This window comes from Orycteropus afer, unplaced genomic scaffold (assembly GCF_000298275.1).
Source record: "Orycteropus afer afer isolate SDZICR_OR568_19922 unplaced genomic scaffold, OryAfe1.0 scaffold00295, whole genome shotgun sequence".
NCBI classification, from domain to species: Eukaryota; Metazoa; Chordata; class Mammalia; order Tubulidentata; family Orycteropodidae; genus Orycteropus; species Orycteropus afer.
In genome coordinates, this window is record NW_006921882.1 from 4,032,649 (window position 1) to 4,053,127 (window position 20,479).

A 20,479-nucleotide genomic window follows, 5' to 3' on the forward strand; every position below is an offset into this window, starting at 1 on the left:
GAGAGGTGGTGGGTGCTTTGGGAGGAACGGTTGGTGAAAGGGCTGGAGGGAGGCAGCATGTCTGGCTTTGTAGGAATAGGCCTTGGGTTACTGCTGGTAATCCTGTCTTCCTCTTGGAGGGTTAGAGAAGGTCAGAACATGTGGCCTCCATGCCGTTTTTGCACTGAGTCACAGTGACCCTGTAAAGGACAGTAGAACTGCCCTATGGGGTCCCAAGGCTGTAATCTTTTTGGAAGCAGAATGTCACATGTTTCTCCCTTGGACCAGGTAATGAGTGGGGTTTGAACAGCTGACCTTTCAGTTAGCAACCAAGTCCCTAATGACTGCTCCTAGAGGTCTTTGGAAGCAGAGCCATGAAAAGTTTACTTCAATGGAAAGGGGATTTCCATTCAACCGATTTATGGAGTCCAACTAAGTATCAGAAGGTGCTGGGCACTGGGGATGTGGAATTGGGTAAGACATGCATTGTGCCCATCCCTATGGAGCTTGGACCCACAAAGACCTATTCTATCTGGAAATCACCTGAGTCTAAAGACAGCCGCTTTCAAGGTGCATGGTCACCAGCTGGGCCCAGCTGCTTTGCTGGCCTTAAACACAGAGGCACACCCAGCTCCGCTGGAGAGCAGGGCAAACAGAACATTTCATGTCTATTCTCTCACGCTTGTAAGTTTTTATTGTATTGAATTGTTAAGTGCACGACTGCTAACTGAAAGGTCGGTCGTGTGAACCTATTCAGGGGCTCTGCAGGAAAAAAGGCCTGGCTGTCTGCTTCTGGCCTCTGACACAGGCATGCATGTGTCGGGGGTGCACATCCCTAATTCAACCAACCCTGTTGGCTTCCAGTTCATGGTGACTCATAGCAACCTAATAGGGCAGGGTAGCACTGCCTACATTGGGTTTCCTGGGCTGTGCCTTTTCCCAAGCAGAGTGCCATCTCTTTTTTGCACTGAGCAGCTTTTCAGTTAGCAGCTGATCACTTAATCACTGTACCACCAGGGCTCCTTCATCCCTAATCTAGGATGTTCTGAAAAGCATGGTCTAGGTATTGTTAGGTGCTGTCAAGTCAGCCTCGACTCGTAGGAACCATATATAACAGAACAAAGCATGCCCGGTCGTGCACCATCCTGACAATCCTTGCTATTCCTGAGCCCATCGCTGCAGCCACCGTGTCAGTCCATCTATTGAGGGTCTTCCCTGTTTCGCTGACGCTCTCCTTTACCAAGCATAATATCTTTCTCCAGGGAATGGTCCCTTCTGACAACATGGCCAAAGTAGGTGGGTGAGATGAAGTCTGGCCATTCTTCTTCATGTTTACACTTAAAAAACCAGCTGCCACTGAGTCACCTCCAACTCCTGGTGACACCATTGTGTCAGAGTAGAGCTGTGCTCCACAGGATTCCCAGTCACGGAGTTTTCAGAAGGAGATCACTAGCCAGGCCTTTCTTTCAAGGTGCCTGAGAGGGGGTTTGAACTTCCAGCTTCTCAATCAGCAGCCCAGTGCACCACCAGGAACCACATGTTGACGCTGAGATAAGCTGTAAACATGTAGCCTCTTTACAGATCTACACAGTGTTGCTGATTGTTTGGATTATTGGAATTCCCCTTTCAGGGGAGGCCACTGTAGACAGTAGCTGGCTGAACATTTACTGTAATGGAATCCGGCAGGAGGAACCCCTACCCTTGGGGGAGGCGAGGCCCCCGGCTTGATGCTGGTGGTCTTCCCTAACGTTAAAGAGGTTCACAGGGGAATGGGGATGTGTAGGTGGGCAGTTTCCTGTTCCCACTTGCCTCAAACTCTTCATTGAGCCCCTCCAGCTCAGAATTTCCCCTCCAAAGGCCAGTTTGAGGTTCTTATTTCAGGCTTTTGTAGGAACAGTCAGGACACTTGACCTGGCCTTGGGGATGCCCCAGGGCTGATTCCTATCAGGATGGTGCTTTCAGGAATCCATTTTCTTATCTATCCTGGTCTCAGGGGTTTTGGGCCCCTTTTAATCTTTTTTTTTTTTTTTTTTTTTAATGCTTTATTGTGTTTTAGGTGAAAATTTACACAGCTGATTAAGTTCTCCTTGAACAATTTTCCTACAGGTTGTTCTGGGACATTGGTTACATTTTTTATAATGTGTCAGCACTCTTAATATTATTTCCATTCTGTTTGTTCTGTTTCCATTGATCTAGCTTCCCTTCCCCTCCTCACCTTCTCATCTTTGCTTATGGGTAAATGTTGACCATTGGGTCTCATACAGTTAATTGTTTACCCTTTTCATCTTTTGAAGATTAAAGCCCTTTGTTGATGCCTGTGCTGGAATGTGAAGGACCATGGGAGAAAATGTGCCCTTCCTAGGGGTTGGCTTCCTTAGGGAGTTTTGTTTATGGACACAGAGCCATTGACTCTGGAAGTTTTATTTTAAAACATAAGTCTGCGTTTTAAGTCAAATATGGTAACTGAGGAAGACTATGTGAAGGAGTGTCTTCTCTAAAAGTGCATGTGAGTGTTTTTAAAATCTGATTTGTTATTGTTTGGTATACATACCCCATGTGACAGGAGATCTGCCCCATAGGGCTTTTGTGTCTGTGAGAAAAGACCTGGTGGACCACCAAAAGACCACGAAGCTGCTGGTGGATCCGAACCCCCAAGCTTTCAGTTAATACTGCTGTACCACCAGGGTTTCTTTCTCTCTACTTAGTGGTGGCCATTAACTCGCCTGGTCCTGGAGACCAACATGGCGTGGATCCCACACTGGGGGGGCTTGTTGTTGCTGGTCTCACCTCACAGCACCTCTGTACAACGAAAGGAGACCGTGCCCGCTTCCGTGCCATCCTCAGTCGTGGCTGTCGGTGAGCCCCTGGTGCAGTCACTCTGTCACTCATCTCTTTGAAGGTCTTTCTCTTTTTCACTGACCCTCTTGCAAGCATGATGCCCTTCTCCAGGGACTGGTCCCTCCTGGTAACATGTCCAAAGCGAGGGAGAGGGTCTCACCACCCTCACTTCCAAGGGCCATTCTGGTTGTACTTCCTCCAAGACAGATTTGTTTGTTCTTCTGGGAGTCCCTTGTATAGTCCGTATTCTTCATGGACACCCAACTTCAAAGGCGTTAATTCTTCCATCTTCTTTTCTCACTGTCCAGCTTGAAGTAGCCTCCTTGTAGATGGGAACCATGACTCACTCACTGCTCGTTGGCGTCAGGCACTTTCTCTGATAATTGAGACCAACTTTCAGAGTGTGAGGTGCTGTGGGTGCCAGGAAGAACAGAACAAAAAGGTTCATCATGGTTTGTGCCTCTGACCATGTGAAGTAAGAATTTAATTAAGGAGATTTACTTGTAACCCTTAGTTCCTTGTTAAAAGAAACTTTTTGACCCTGATATCTTAATTGCCTTCACAGGGGAGGTAAACATTTTCTCTTATTTAAGAAGAAAAGCTACACTTGCTGCAATAAATGCTGCAGTTTGGTGAGGATGCGTCAATGTTTCTTTCTCCCTGGAGCCGACTTTAATGACTTAGTGATTCTGACCCATACCAGCCCCACCACCCCAGTAGCAGAGAGAACTGCCCCGGAAAGGCTGTAATCTTGAAGGAGCTGTTGAGTAGACCCCAACTCATAGCAGTGGCACCTCCGTGTGCATCAGAGTAGAACTGGAAATAGGGGGTGTAGTGTTTAAAGTGCTTGTCTGTTAACCAAAATGTTGGTGATTTGAACCTACCAGCTGCTCCATAGGAGAAAGATGAGGCAGTCTGCTTCTTAAAGAGTGACTGCCTTGGAAACCCTTTGGGGGCTGTTCCACTCTGTCCTAAAGGGTTGTTATTAGTCGGAATCAACTCTGGTGGTGGCTTTGTTTTTTTGGGGGGTTAGATTGTCCAAGACACATGAGTGGACTTGACCTTCAGCATTTCTGTCAGCAGCTCCATGCTCTACCCGTTGACACCAGCTAGTGACTCTATCTCTGTGTTAAGGCTCTGCTCAATCATTTCTTTCTTTGACCTATTGGAAATTGTGTTTATTTTCAAATAAAGTGACCATAAGTGAAATATGGAAATGCGCATACACCCATTGCTCTCTCTGCATTAACTAGTATTGTTTCCGATGCCCTGTAACAATGGCAAACGTCAGTTACTTCCCATATGTCAGGCCCTGTGTATGTGGCAACCCCTGTCATCTTCCCAATGACTCCAGGAAAATGGGCCATTATTACCATCCTTGTTTTAGAGACGAGGGAAGGGAACACAAGTAAAGGTTAAGGTCACAGATGGGAAGTGGCACCTCTGAGGCTTGAACTCAGACCACCTGGCCCCAGAGAGTGTCAAAGTCAAGACTGTGGCCTCTACAGATAGCCACTTAACCTAACTGTGACCTTGAGCTAATTAGCTAACCTCCTCCAGCCTACAGAAGGGAACAAACCCTGCCTCACCAGTCCCACCGGCTGACGGCCATAGAGGACTCAGCACAAGACACGCCACAGCGTCAACACTCAGCAAACATGCTCTTTAGCAATCCCTGGCTTTTCTGCCCACACCCATCCTCTGCTCTGATTGGTTGCTGTGTGTGGGTTCCCCAACCCATCCTCTGCTTTGATTGGTTGCTGCATGTTTCATTCGGAACAACGTGATCTGTCCCTGCACTGGGAGGAGGGGAACCGAGGTTGGCTGGGAATTCCTGTGCTCATACTATGGGCGCTAGCCTCCCGGAGCTCCACGTTAGCAACCCCTGAACGGAAATGAGGAAGGGAACAGCTCCACAGCAGGCTTCTCCCTCCTGTCGGTCGAGTCCTGGGGGCGACATGTCAACTCAGTACCCAGCAGACTGCACTCCTTGGAGCCGGAGAGACAGCAGCGATGGCGCTTGCTGTGATTGGTGGAATGTGGGAGGAAGAAGAGAGGATCCGAAGACCCCAGGGACTCTGGCTTGAGTAGGGAGATGGGTGACGATGCCGTTCATCTGAAACTAGGACGTGTTAGAAGAGCATCAGGTTTGAGTGAGGACTTTCACGGTGGCTTTGGAAACGTATTTGGAGTTGTTTTTTGAGATGTGTCACTGGGGATGTCAACCAGGCAGTGGGATGTGTGAGTCCCTCGTGGCTACAGCAGACATGGAAGTTTTCTGCTGGGAGGAGATCCTGGACATTGGAGGTGGATGGGCTCGCCCAGGAAGAGGACTGTGAGTCTGGAGGATACTAGCCATGGGAGGCTGACAGGAAGAGGATGAATCTGTAAAGATGGATGAGAAGGAGTGATGAGAAGGAGTGTCTGGAGGTTTGACAGTGAGGGGCCACAGGGAGGCAGGGTTTGCCAACGAAGGACAAGCCCGCCCTCTCCACCGCCCTTCAGCACACGTTTCTCTGCTATATCACCTGGGAGTGCAGTTTGACAGCGTTCCTGAACACAGACCCACTTCTGTGTCTCGTTAACGGGGACGTGTCCACACATTCAGCAGAAGAGGCACTGGAAAGCTGTTGAATATACAGAGCCGGACACGTGACCATTCTCAGCCCACTTTTCCTCATTAACATAAACTCATTGCCCCCAAAGCTTCCTATCCAACCTTTTGAGTTGCTGTTTCCAATTGGAGCCCGTGTAGATAGTTCCCAAGGCAGGGCCACCCCCCAACAGCCAGAGTCCCCTGACTTCAGGGACTGCCCAGCAGGAACTGCTGCATGGTTAACTCTCAGCCTCCCTGGTTGCTTGTCCTCAGCTATCATTTTGAATGCTTCTTTAGGTGTAAAGTAGATGATTATTATTTTAAACGGGCACCTCTGGGAAGGATCTTTGGGCTGCCGAGGGGTACAGGCCTCTTTGCTCGATGCTCACGTTTGCCCAGCCTCCCAAATTCAACCTGAGACTGTGAGCTCATCACACTGAACAAGGCTGGTCAGATTTCCCCTGGCCTGGCCAAACTGGTTCCGTTATCTGTCCCTATCTCCAGACAGGAAGTGGAATGGGGCCTGTCTTCCCAGGAGATGAGGAGAGAGGAAAGGTACCTGGACATTCCACACACCAGCCCAAGCCTGGACACCTGCCCCCTGGCAGCTCACGCTGGCTCTCATCTCCAGCCCTGCTCTGTCTGGTTCAGGGTGCAGGCTCCCTGGGACACAGACACGCCCCACTGCTGTGGGCTAAGACCGATGTATCTTATCTGAACTGGAGAGAATTCCTTGGTCTAAGCTCTGCTGTGATAAAGGAGACCTGCCTCCTTTTGTCCTGATGTTACCACTCACCCCTTAGTGGAAGGCCATTGTTGTCAACCCTGGCTGCTCACGAGAAACTTCCGGGCTCCTCCCCAAAGATACTGATCCAGTCAGTCAGGGGTGGGGCCAGGACAGTGTTCAGCTAGAGCCCACTGTGGCCCTGCCTCTCTCCCACTTCCATGCTCAATAGCTTGATGTCTGGCAGGATGGCATTGTTTACACCAGGGCAATCAGCAGACAGGAGAGATGAGGCCCCACAAAGCCAGTTATTAAACATTTCCCAGCCCACTATCAAGCCAGGACATCAGTAACGTTCCCATGGCAGCAGGGCTGATAGCCACATGATGATGGCTGCAGCGAGGTCATAGACACCAGTGATCAAAACCAGTTGAGGTCCAATTGTTTCCTGACCCACAGCAACACATGTGTTTCAGAGAATTGCATGTCACTGGGTTTTCAATGGCAGATTCTTTGGAATTAAATCTTTAGGCCTTTCTTCTGAGGTGCCTTGAGGTGGGCTTGAACCTCTGACCTTTTGGTAACAGCCAAGCACTGTGCACTACTTAGGGACCCCTAATAGCTATCAGTCATCCAGCCATAACAGATGAGGAGCTGATTAAATCACTGAACCCTCACTAATTCCACGGCAGGAGGGTCACTCATTGATTCTGATGCATATCGACCCTACAAGACACAGTAGAACTGCCCCATAGGGTTTCCAAGGCTGTAAATCTTTACAGAAATGGACTACATCTTCTATGCAGCAGTTGGTGACTTTGAACTGTCAACCTTGTGGTTAGCAGCCAGGGCTTCTGAAAATCTCCTATTTTGTACATGTAGAAATGGAGGCATTTTACAGACTTCACAGCCAGTGTGTGCCTGACCTTGATTTGAACCCAGGTCTAAGCTCCCAGGGATCTAAGTCTGGCTGGGATCTCTGGGGTGGCTCTGGTCATCGCCCTACCTTGCCCTGCAAGTTGGAAGCAGAGCTATTGCTCATGCTGTCCACGATGACCCCATGGCTTGAGCTCACAACCCTTTCGTGTGTGCATGTGGGATAGGCAGGCATTTCAGGATCACAGGAAACAGGCCGGTCTCCGTGTAGCTCTGGCAGGGGCCTTGGCCTCCGAGCTGGGCAAAGGAACCACCTCTGATGCCTCTGTGCTTTCTCTCCTCCCAGTGGAACATGACAAGGAGTTCTTCCACCCCCGCTACCACCACCGGGAGTTCCGTTTTGACCTTTCCAAGATCCCAGAAGGAGAAGCCGTCACCGCAGCGGAATTCCGCATCTACAAGGACTACGTCCGGGAGCGCTTCAACAATGAGACGTTCCGGATCAGCGTTTACCAGGTGCTGCAGGAGCACATGGGCAGGTGGGTGCTGCATGGGTGCCTGGGAGGGCTGACGCTCCTTCAGCCCCAGGGAAGACGGGATGGTGGCCTGAGTGGGAACCATGGCAGCTCCAGCCACGTGTCCTGCACCCAGTATCTTCTTAGTGGGTGGATGGTCTCCATTGCTGCTCATGAACACTGTGGCCATCAGTGAATGGGTGTTTGTGGGCCACCTGCATCTGGCCGGGTGCTCAGGGCCGTGGGAAGAGCAAGAACATGTCTGCAGGTCAGCATCTCTCTGTCCATCCTCTTAGCATTTCCCATCAGGCAGCTGTTTTTAATAAAATGTTGTGGGAAAAAGTCCTCCAACTAACAACAAAAACCAAAACCAACCAGAGAACTCTCAGCCTTCCAAGGGTCTCTAGGTCAAGAACCAAAAGCCTGGGTTCAAAGACTTCAATTTCTTGAGGCTCTAATTTCAAGGTCTTGTGAGGTGAGAAGGCTGAGAGGAAGGATGGTTTTTCTCACAAAGTGCCCCCCACCCCAAGGGAGAAACAACCACGTCTGTGTAACTCGGTGGCTGGATTTGTAGACTTGCCGTCTCCCCGGCTGCGGTGAGCCATTTCCCGTTAGGCAGCCTCTGATTCGTGGTGACGCCGTGCGTGGCAGTAGAGTTTGGCTCCATCGGGTTTTCCATGGCTGATTTTTGGAGATCACCAGGCCTCCCTTCCTAGTCTTGTCTTAGTCTGGAAGCTCCGCTGAAGCCTGTTCAGCATCACGGCAACCCTTAGACCTCCACCTTGGCTTTGCACAAGGTGCATTGGCAAGGAAGCAGATCCGGGTCTCCTCTGGCATGGAAGGTGAGAATTCTACCTGGAACCATCGCTTGTGGGGTCAGGATATACCCGGTTGTCACTTGGGTAGACTTTGTGGAGCTGTTCTCACTGTGTGTGGGAGGCCTGTTTCCACACTGACGTGCTCCCAGACTCTTGGTCTTTGTTGAGCCGATGAGCAACACGAGCATTTCAGCTAGGCTTCAGTTCACATTTCAAAGTCCACACATCACTGCTCCCTTCAGAGAGGACAGCCAGCCAACCAACCCCTCAGCAAGTGCCTGGGGCTTGGCCCAGGGTGTGGGGACAGACAGGGGTGCCCGATGTCCACGTTCATTTACATGTCTGCACAGGCCCAAGTACCAGATGAGCTGTCGGTTCCTTCACAGGAGATAAGTAGTTTGTCCTGCACTTTGACAAAGCCCTGGCCTCTTGAATAGGACCACGGGTTTGGCTTTCCTCATGAAAGCCAGTCAGTCGGGGCTAGCCAGTTACCCCGGGGCTGTGCATCAACAGCGTGGCCTCGGTTTAAAGTGCAAACCCTGCTCCTCCCTCATGCCCAGGCCCCTTCACTCAGGCTTCCCAAAACTGTCCTGGAAGTCCCCATCGGGGACTTAGCCCCCGAGTTCAGCTGCCCCAGTGTGTTTGGCTGAACCCAGCTGGAATGATGGGCCAAGGTCACCCATGCGGCCCCCTGTGCTATCCTCTTCCTTCTGGAGCCAGGTGATCATCACTTCACAACTGTCCGTGTCTGTGGCTGAGGTGTGTGGGGGAGAGCACCTCCACCCATTGGTCCCAGAAGTGGGGTGCTCTGCCCTGGGACGGGCACAGGAGACCGCCAGCCAGGGGGTCAGGCAGATCGGTGCTTGCCCTCCTGGAGCCCAAGTTACTGCATCTGGTGGGGTTATCCTTGCAACGTACAGTGGACCCATGTGTTAGAGAGCTGCTCCACAGGTTTTTCTGTCAATAATGTTTTATTGCGATTTGAGTGAAGGTTCACACAGCGGCTTAGGTTTCCACTCAAGTGGGCTGTATCTTGCCCGAGGCAGTTTGCCAGGCCCCTTCCTTCTGAAGGGCTGCTGGGTGCATTCAAACCACCAACCTTTTGGCTCCTGGACCAGTGCAAACCCTTTGCAGCACCAGGGTCCTTAGGCCACTGTGTCTGGGCAGTGACGCAGAAGCCTTGTGGCTCCCTCGTTTGTCTAGTACTGTGACTAATGTGCCAGGCTCCGTTCTCAGACAACAGACTTAGGCAAGCCAGGTGGTCATGACAGCAGGGGCTGTATCTGAAATTTTTGTCGGAGGTGAGGGGGACTGGCAGGACGCACGTAGGGAATTCTAAGTGTTGTGACTGGTCCATAAGATGACATAGTAACAGGGGCAGCACAGTATTGGGTGGTCATCAGTGGCTTGGTGGAGCTGGCCACATTTGAGTGACAGGAGGGAGCGGGTCTCAGGGACCTGCATAAGCCTGGGCAGTGGGCAGGTGGAAGGCAGGCGCGCACTGAAGCATGAGCGACTTCGTGCGTATGTAGGTGACGGGAGCTTCATACTGCAGGCTAGTTGGGGACTAGGGTCTGTCCACGCCTCCCGGACTCCCAACATGGTGCATGGTGGCTGCTTCCTGGATGCAACCTGACAGCCATTCCTGGGTGGATCAGGGCAGGCCTGAGTCACTGTTGTTGGTAGAGGCAGATGGGTGGCACAGGTGTCCTCGGCTAGTAACAACTGCTACTAGTTCCACCTCAACTAGACTTGGGATTTCAACCAATGGGGACAGAGCAAGCTCAGTGCCTGGCGACCAGGACCAGGCTCAAGTGGCTCAGCCGTGGGCCCCGCCTCCGATCCCTTGGCCTTTCACGCCAGACTGGCCTCCAAGCGCCTGGGCCTGTCCCACCTGCCTCTCCACCCCCTCTGCTCTGCGGTGCCCTGGTGGCCTCCTCACATCTTTCCTCTCTGTCTGGGGCCCACTTGAAGCAGCGCCTGAGGCCGAGGGGAAGGCCTCCAGCAGGCGCATTATTGGAATTTCAGCTGGATTCCAGGAGATCAAGAGGACAGAAAGCGACTCCCACGAGGGGAGAGACGCTGGGGCCGACCCAAGACGCTAATCCCCACACCCCCGGGGCTTCCCTGGAGCTGGAGAGCCAGATGTTCGACTCCAGCTCAGGGCGGCTGCATGGGGGGTGGGGGTGGAGCGCGGCTGCACCGACCTGCGGGAGGCCTTCTGCTGACCGTGGTGCAGGGGCCTCTCCAAACAGGTGAGCCTTGGAAGCCTCAAGAGCTTCAAAGAGAGTCCTTTCGGGCCTTTGTTCCCGCCGCCGGCATTTAGGCATTTAACCCCGCTGGAGAAGAGAAGGCGTGCGCGGCCAAAACCCGGAGCGCCGCCTCTTGCCTGTGTCTGAGCTGCTCTCTCACGCCTGCCTGCTCGGGTATTATTAGCCTCAAAACCAAACCCATTGCTGTCGAGCCAACAGCGCCCCTAGAGGACAGAGTGGAACTGCCCCACAGGGTTTCCAAGGCTGTCAGTCTCTCCCAGAGCCACTGGTGAGTTGGAACCGACTGCTTTTCCAGGAGCAGCTGAATGCTTCACTGTTGCATCACCGGGCTCCTTGCTGATGGTGTCTGTAAGCCTTTGTGGAGCACTTCCTACTGTTCTAAGCATGGTACACACACGTCTCATCCTCAGCCCTGGGAGAAAAGGACGCATTTTATAGAGAAGAAACTGAGGACTCAGAGCCGTTAAAAGCACAACACAACGTGCTGCCGTCGAGTCGGATCCGACTCATAGCGACCCCTCCTTCGGTTTCCGAGGCAGTATCACTACAGAAGTAGATTGCCCAACCTTCCTTCCGAGGAGTGGCTGGTGGGTTTGAACCGCCAGCCTTCTGGTTAGCAGTCAAGTGCTTTAGGCACTATGCCACCAGGGCTCCCACAGAGGGGTTACCACCTCCCAACACCGTCAAGCACTGGATTTTCCCAGCTCAGAATAATTGAACTGGATCATCGTGCTTCTGGATGAAATAACAAAACAGTTGGTTTTTCATTTTTTTGCTTTTTGTTACTGACTGACTCATGGTAACCCCATGTTGCCAGTGTAGAACAGTGCTAACTGATGAGATAACCAGAACCCTGGGCCCCATGGATGGACACTGCACTGCAGTGAAGCCAGACCCCGAGTCACGGAGACCCCACGCAGCTGCGTCATCCTCCCGACTGCACAGCCGGGAATTGCGCCGGCGTGATCCACAGGGCTTTCTGTGATTTTGGGGAAGTAGATTGCCAAGCCTCAGCACTAACCTGTTTCATTGTTTACAACTCCCCTCCCCCAGCCTGTTCCCAGCCACCCCTCCCTCCAGTGTCCCCACCCTTCCCCCAGCTCCATTTCTCTGAAATTTGGCTTCTGCAAACCCTGCCCCCTCCTAGTCTTTGTTGTAGCCTGGAGGTCAGAGGCCAGCCAGGGCAGCCTGACAAAGGAACGGGGCAGAACCAGCCTCCAAAGGGGGTCTGTTGCAGGGACTTTAGGTCTAGGATGGTGAGTGCACTGCAGTCCCGTGGCCCTGCCACAGCCTGAGTCACTGCAGAGAGAGGTTCCGGGCAGCTCACCACCACGCCATGGTAGACCTGCAGATGGACCCATCTGCATAGACAGATAGACAGACCCATAGACCCATAGACCCATAGACAGATGGGTCATTTCCAGCTCAACTCTACTCCGGGTCCTGCTGCTATCCCTAGTGGGCACTGCCCATCTCTCCAGGAGCACACCTGCTGGGCAGAGCACCGTGCTGCTTGTGCTCTGCTGGTCTGTGCCCACTGGACCTGGGGGCCAGGTGAACAGGTGGATGCCAAGTCAGCAGGCAGGTGTGGGGTGAGCTTCTCCATTTCTGACAAGCTCCTGGGGGTGCCTCGGCGTTTCTGTCCAGAGAAGATTTACAAGGTCCCTGGTGCTGGGTGGCGGGATGCCTCTCCCCAAGTCCTCTCCTGGGGCCTCAGAGGTCAAAGGGGGGGGGGGAGTTGGTAGCAAGACTGTGAGGCAGTGGTCCAGTGCTAGAATAGTGCCCCCCCCCCTTTTTTTTAATATTTGTTGTGATTTGGGTGAAAGTTTACAGAGCAAATTCACTTTCCATACAGCAGCTCACATATACTGTGTCTCATGACATTGACTGCAATTTCCCACAATGCAACAGCTCCCTCCCACTTCTTCCCCATAGTTACCTCTTCCCTGTGTCTTTCCTGCCATACACTCCTGCCCTGAGCTCTCTCCCTGTGCATACACAGCCCTTCTATTCTCCCATGACTGCTCTCTCCAAGGATTGTGTCTACCTAATATAAATGTTCAGCTCATATGCCTGTCTTTTGTTTGGCTGGAAGCCACAGGCTTTAATTGCAGACCTGAAGGGCAGCTAGGGGCTATAGTCCCAATGGTTCCATGAGGCTCTATCAGAACAGCAAACCTGGCCCTTTTTTTTTTTGAGTTTTGTTCCACATTGTTCTCCCTCTCTATCCAGGATCTCCTACATAGATCCCCCTCCGAGTGGTTGACAGTGGTAGCTGGGCACCATCTAGTTCTTCTGGTCTCATAGTTGTATAGGCTGAGGATCGCGTGGTGTACAATGTTTATGTGGGAAACCCAAGTTCCATTCGAGGTCGGTGCACCCCGTGCAAACCCAGCACCTCTCGGTGGGCCCTTATGTGTTGTTCTGATGCCGAACAGACTGGGATGGACTAGGAGGAAAGACCTGGAGATTCTTGAAAACCAGCCAACGAAAGCCCTCTGGGTCACAGCAGCCTGACCTGCAGCTGACCCCGCGGGAGTGGTTTAACAACAACAGCAGCACAACTGAGCGGCTTTCATCACGTCCACGAACTGGGGAGTGACGCGTGCCCTCAGTCTGAAGCAGCACCTGCCTGTGGGGTCCAGGCTTCTGGTCATTTGACCCGCTACCGATGTGTCCTGGGTGCCAGGCACTTCTCGGAGAATTCTTGCCCCACGTTACAGGTGTAGAGACTGGCTCAGAGTTAGCATTTAACCTGCCTGAGATTACACAGCAGGACATTGGCAGAGCTGGGCCAGAACTTGGACTCCACTGCTCAGCTTCTTGGCCATTAGTTAGTGCCTCTCAGTGGTTCTGGTTTCTCTGCATGGGGGCCCCAGGTGGGCCAGCTGAAGAGTGTGAACCAGTGAACCGTGGTTCCAGCCCTGACCGTACCTCGGACTCATGGGGAGCTTTTGAAAATGCCAGCGCCCTGGCCGCACCCCAACCTGACATGACAGTCTCTGTGGGAGGGGCCTGGGCGCCCCAAGTTTTCAAAGCTCCCCAGATGATTCCCTGTGTGGCCAGTTGTGAACAGGTGCCTATGACCTCTTGCCTGTCCTCTGTGAGTGGCGTTATATGTCCTGGAAACAGAAGGGGAGAGATTTCTCGTTAAAGGCCTCCATGTTCCTTTCGGCCTGTTTTCTCAGAGGCCGTTTCCCTCCCCACAGAACTAAGTCTGGTCCAGGCCCTGATTCTCAGTCCAGTGGCACAGGGTGCCTTTCAGCTCCTGGAAACTTGTCACTGCTCCTGAAAGCCCAGGCGCCCACGTTCATGTGTCCTGGCTTCCACCCCTCCCCCCACTACCCCTCAGCCCCAGGGTGTGAGCTCTGGTTTGGAGCCACCTTCTCAAGGGTTGCCGGTTCTCCCTCCCAAGTAGCCTTTTCAGAGGGTGAGAGGGGGTGGCTGGGCGCCACAACACTGACAAAGATGTCCAGGAAGTTTGGAGAGGCCAGCAGGCGGGAGCAGGCACCACAAAGGTGTTGTTCTTTCAGCCTGTTTCTCTCAGCCTTACCCCAAATCCCAGCTCAGAGGTGCTTGGGCCCTTCATGCCTCTTGGACTATTGGGGTCCCTTCCTGTGTCAGCAAGCATCGATCTGGAAATGACTCCACTCAGCCTGGCAGAGCCGGCAAGGCTGTGTCCAGTCACATTAGCACTGGTTGGGATGCAGGCAGTAAGCCCTGCTCTGAAGCCGGTTGCAGAGGTGCCCTGGCCTCCTGTCCCCAGGCCAGCAGGTGGGCCAGGGCAGCTTTTTTTTTTTTGATCTCTGTGGCCCTCTTTGCAGGGAGAATACTTACAGATGGGGGCTGGCTGCCTGTCAGCCATCACAGATCTCATTTAGTGCTATGTGCATTCTGTCTCTCACCTCTATCCACCCCTCACCTCCCAAGTGCCTCCCTTAGAGTATATGAGGTGGTATACTCTAAAGTGGGAGGAGCTCTGGTAGCATAATGCCTGAGGCACTTGACTGCTAACCAGAAGGTTGACAGTTCAAACTCACCAGCCATCCTCGGAAGGAAGGTTGGGCAATCTACTTCTGTAGTGATAAGGCCTTAGAAACCCAAGGAGGGGTCGCTATGAGTCAGGTCAGGTCTGACTCGATGGCACATAACAACAACAACATACTCGAAAGCCACTGAGGCAGAGGGTGAAATGATCCACCTGAAGTCATGCACAGGAGCTCTGGTGGTGTCGTGACTAAGGCAATTTGACTGCTAACCAGAAGGTTGGCAGTTCAAACCCATTAGCCACTCCTCAGAAGGAAGATTGGACAATCTACTTATATAAAGATTTACCGCCTGGAAACCCAAAAGGGGTCGCTATGAGTCAGAATCAACTCGATGGCAGTGAGTTTGGTTTTTTTGGTTTGAGGTCATACATTGTAACTGATGGAAAAGAGCCAAAGCAGTTGCCAGCGTTGATTCCAACTCAGTGCCAACCCCATGTGTGTCAGAGTGGAACTGCTCCGTGGGGTTTTCAGAGTTAGAGCTGGTCTCCAGGCCTTTCTGCAGAGGTATCTCTGGGTAGGCTGAAACCACCAACCTTTTAGTTAATAGTTGAATACTTAATTGCACACCCTCAGGCTCTGCAGCTACTGACAGCTGGGTTTACAATGAGGCAATCAGTCCCATCTGTAACTGGTCCTGGTGTGGCTTGGGTGCTGAGAGTGGATGCTACTCACTGTAGAGGAGGTCCTGGCTTCTGTCCTGCTCCCTCGAGGCTCTGAGTGACTGTGACTGAGCTCCTTCCCCACTTCCCATCCCCTCAGTGGGGTGAAGAGTCTGCCTCCAGGGTATAGCGGTATATGGAAATGTTGCAACGTGGAAGTGCAGAACAAGTGGATGGGCGTCTAGACACTTAGGGGAAGAACACAAAAATGATGACACTAAGTAGCATTTGCCAGGCGCTCCACTTGTGTTGGCCCCTCTGACCACTCCACGTGGATTTACAGCATGCCTGCAGATCTCTGGTGGCACACTAGTTAAGGTCACTGGCTGCCAGTCAGTTCAAAGCCACCAGCTGCTCTGTGGAAGAAAGATGAGGCAGTCTGTTTTTGTAGAGATTTACAGCCTGGGAGACCCAAGGGGGCAGTTCTACTCTGCCTTCTAGGGGCGCTAGGAGTCAGAATCAACTCCATTTCGTTTTTGGGTTTGGGAAGGTCCAATTGAGTGGTCCCCCCACCCCCCTTGAGGCGGCCAGCCCTCCTCTTGTAGACTTCCCTGTGGGAAAGGACTTCTCCCTTTTCTGTTCTAATTGATGTCAATGTCACCTGAGCCCAGGTTATCAAATGTCCCCTCTCTGAAGAGCCCCCTGTTCTGGGTGGTGAGGCATCTGCCCTCTTGTTCCAGCACTTGGAAGTTTCATGAAGTTGGGCAGGCTCATCCCTCTGCCGAGCCTGCCCGGGCTTTTAGGAATTATCTGAGGGGGAGCTGTGATGGTCGCCTGGTGGCAGAGGATCGCACAGCGCCCCACGAGGGCGACCTCTTTGTCTGCTGGTGAGCTGACCTGCCCCTTTAGGATGCGGGCGTCCTGCACTCACAGACTGCGCCTATCACTCGCATCAAGTCCTCTCCGGCACCCATTGTGGAGCCTGGCCCAAGGGTGCATGCAACAGGTATCTGCTGGGTGAGTGAGTACCAAGCAAGGAATGCTGTGCCAGCCTCTCCATTCCAGAAACATACCAGCATCTTCTTTCACAGGACAGAAACCCGAGAATGGCGTGTTTGTGGTCTCCTGTCAGCATCTGAGCCCAGTTTCCAAGACGTGAAAATTGCCCATAATTATAATAGTTTTCGATCCCCTGGAAGTCTCTGTGATGATAATGACGTTGCTTAGAGCTGGTGTGCAGTGGGGTACCCAGGGGTAGTTGGTTCTTGTTTGCAAACTGGGGGAATGCCAGCCCGTGTTCCACAGCCCTGGTTCTGTCTTGGTGGAATGGGCACCAGTGCTGGAGGCTGCCTGTACAACCTGGTCCCACGCTTTTATTCCCAAAGCATTTCAAACGTGGATCCCTGCTTGCCTGTAGTAAGCGGCTGTTCCAGTTGTAGTAACATCTGTGTTTCATATCAGGGCCTGTAACTGCTTTAGTCTTTTTGGCAGGAGACAAAGAAAATTTCAGTTTGGTCACAAGTGGTCATCTATAGCAGGGAAGAGAGGTCCAGCTTAAATTTGAACTCTGATGGAGGCTTCCAGGAGTCCTCCGTAGTTAACAAAGTTTTGAGTCTTAGTCAGAAGTAAGCATCCTGCCACCCTATTGCCACCCCTGTCAGCACCATTTCTTGGTTTTCCTTGACAATACGCAAGCCTTCCGCTTTGCCCCTGCAAGACTGGCGGCAGGAAAGCCCACACCCAGGCTGCATTCCAGCACTCAAGCCCCCACTCTCCTGCAAGACCCTAGGCAGGCATGGCTAATGGATTACAGCATGCTTTCCTGTCATGAGTGTTCAGTACAGCCTCACCAGGTGAGCAGCTACTGCTAGGTGAGTGGAGTTGCCATTAGGATGAAACCCAGTCACAGGGACAGAGTGCCTAGTAAGAAAGGTAAGCATGGGCTTATTGTGCTTACCTACTGATCTGTAGTGAACAGTTCACAGAGGTGCCCAGTATCTGTGGGCCCCATGGGCAGCTTCCTGGTTTGGCTTCTTTCCATCCCTACCTCTCTTACCGCCTACAGGTAGTTCCTGGGATCACTTCGCAAATAAAGGCCATTGGGTCTCCAGCCGATCACAGCTCAGCAGCAGATCACGAGGTCTTCTGTGGAGCCACTGGGTGGGTTCAAACCACCAACGATTTGGTTAGCAACCAAGTGCTTAACCATTGAGCTACCCAAGGCCTCTCTCCAATACGCTACTTGTCCTCCAGTCCTTGATTCAGGATTGGCTACTAAGGGTCAGGGACTATGACAGAAGTATTTGCTGGCTCCTGAAGCACCTGGCCCAGTTCTGGGACCTCATAGCAAACCCACTGCCACCAAGTCTATTCCAACTCATGGCGACCCTATAGGACAGAGAAGTGCCCAATAGGGTTTACTGTGAAGCAGACTGCCATACCTTTCTCCTGCTGAGTGGCTGGTGGGTTTGGACCACTGACCTTTTGGTTAGCAGCCAACTGCTTTAACCACTGGGACCTTGGATGTACCAACTAAATGTAAACCTTAACCCTTCGCCTTCCCTGTACCTTGCACCCACATCTTTGGCTTTAGGAAGCCACAGCTGGAATTTAATCTCATCTGTCTGGGTATTCCCGTCTGGTCCTTGCTCTTGGAAGTCCTGAGCTTCGTGGCCACATCACCAGTCTGCAACTGCCACTGTTACGTTCTTTTCCTTTTTTGTCTGCCTGCATCACTCAACTTTTCAGTCTCTGGATTTGGAATCTTGAGAACAGCCTGTGGTTCTTTTTTTTTTAAAGTAGGAAAGATGGCCCAGCACTTATGCTGTGTTTGTGTTGGTTTGTTGACTCCTTGACTGTGGGAAAGAGGCTGGACTGGCCTCCTTCTATTGTGGTCTGGAGCTGCAGGAAACGAGGGAACCGGGAACATCTCAAGGCGCGTTCCCCGTCCCCCGTTTCAGGGTAGCACGTCCACCAGCTCAACATTGTCCTGGGATCACTTCAGAGGCTCCTGACAGTGCCCCCAAGGTCAGGTTGTTCTGGTGGGCTCCCCGCGGCCTTTGTGGCTCACCCCAAATATGTCTGCCAGCCCTGAAATCAGTAGTGAGGCTCTCCTCTCGTTCTTGGGTTACTATGGGTGGAGCAGAGGTCTGATGGAGTGACAGGGCCTCCGGCTTCCAGAAACTCTGGCCCCAACCCTTAGAATCATAAGTACAGGGAATAAGAATTTGGTCCAATAGTGAATTTGAGGGTTGGTTTCTTCCCAGCAGTGGCTCCCAGCCTGTCTGCTTCCTTACACCAGGGGGTGAGGGGCTGTAGAACAAAGAGGGAGGTGAGCAGGAGGCCCTCACAGACTAGTGATTTGTAGTTGGGGGTAGTTTGGGCTAATTTGGCTATCCCCCAGTGACACGGCCTGGGCCTATGGGAATTAGGGGATGAGGTGTGGGGCCAAGGTAAATAGTTCTTCTTCCACCTGTGTGTGTGACCAGCATTCGAGGGCTCTGTGACTGGGAGCCCCTCCTGGTAGGGTATGGGATAGCACAGTGGGCTGTGCCCCAGGGAACTGGGGAGCAAATCCATTTCTGCAGGCACTTGGTCCTATCTTACAATACCGACTACAGAAAGCAAAGGCTGGTAAGAATACACAGGCAATTGGAACACACCCATTCTACAGAACCTGAGGTCTCCCTTGTGCTATTCCACCTCCTGTCTGTCTGGAAAGCTTGCATGTTGCTAGGATACTGAGCAGGTGTCAGTGGGCCTTTCAGATTAAGTAGGACTGGGAAGAGTGGCCTGGCCATCAACTTCTGAATACTGCCCGATAAAAACCCTGCAGCTCACGTGGTCTGAGCTGTAACTAATCGTGGGCATGGTGCAGTGCCAGGCATCGCTTTGCCTTGTTGTGTGGGAGGTCGCCATGAGGCGAGGGGTGACTTGAGGCCAGCCAACAATGACATGTGCTATGCTGGAGCTGAAACTGACCTCCAGCCGCCTCCTGTGGGAAAGGAGGGCGGTGACATTGATGAGGGTGCGTGGCAAGGATGTGCGTCACTGGGCATTTGCAGAGCCTCCCCCAGGGAACCTGATGTTGAGCTGAGAGCCACAGGAGGAGCAGGTATGGAGGCAGTGGGAGGATGAGGAATAGTGTTCCAGGTAGCAGGAACAGCATGTGTGAGACTGGCTGGGGTGCTGAGCACTGGAGCTCCCAGGTGAGAGGCATGCACAGTGAGGGGACAGGCGGGCCAGACAAAGCAGCCCTTATAGGTAGGGTGACTAAGTGTGACCCCTGTCCCCAGTGTGCTTGGGACAGTACTGACTAATCTGGAATTGTTATTATGCCTCCTTCCTGACCCCAAACTTCCCAGGTTGGGACCGTAAATGATATTTGTTGTTGTTAGTTGCTGGGGAGTCAGCCCTTGACTCATGGTGGCCCCATGCCAGCATTAGGGGGACCAGGGGTGTCGCTTCTGCCATCACAGGGACATGCGAACCACCATAACCCTGCAAGGTGACACACAGCACGGTGGTACGTGCATTGGGCTACTTTTGTATGGAATGGAAAAGGGGATTTTCACCTTTACCCTCCATCTTAATAGAGGGTTTGAGGCAGGGCTGTGTCTGTTCAGATTTGAGGCTGTAAATAACCATGCGGGTAGATGGGGGTGGGTGGGGTGAGAATGGTGGAAGTAGGATCCCTGCTCCTTCAGGGGATGTCTCTGCTCCCCACCCCCCACTGTTGGAGCCATGAAGCCTTGTAAGTCACTGTCTTACACCAGTATCCATGACTGTCCTGTCTGACCTGTGGCGACCCCATGTGTGTCAGAGAACTGTGCTTCATAGGGTTTTCAGTGGCTGGCTGTTTGCAGGTCAATCACCCCGGCTCCCCGGGCGGACGCAAAGCTCTCACTTTCTGATTGTCAGCTGGGTGCGTTCAGGTGCTTCCCCTTGTATTCAACTGGAAGATGGAAAAAAAGAAAACCAAACCCACTGCCATTGAGTTGATTCCAACTTGTAGTGACCCCCCTGGGATTTCCCAGACAGTAAATCTTTGCGGCAGTAGATTCCCAGTCTTACTTCTGTGGAGTGGTTGGTGGATTTGAACCATAAACTTCCTGGTTAGCAGTCAAATGCCTTAGGCACTACGCCACCAGATCTCCTTCCATGTTCACCTAGAGAGGCTTTTTTGTTGACTCTCTTTTTTCTCTTGGATTTG

General features: G+C 52.4%; 1 protein-coding gene across 1 annotated transcript in view; it reads left to right on the top strand.

The window, feature by feature from the left end:
• BMP7 (bone morphogenetic protein 7) overlaps window positions 1-20,479 on the top strand; it is a 79,890-nt gene that overhangs the window by 35,630 nt on the left and 23,781 nt on the right. Inside the window, exon 2 of the mRNA XM_007951511.2 lies at window positions 7,360-7,552. Within this exon, the coding sequence (XP_007949702.1) occupies window positions 7,360-7,552 (193 nt within the window). The remainder of the gene's footprint in view (window positions 1-7,359; window positions 7,553-20,479) is intronic.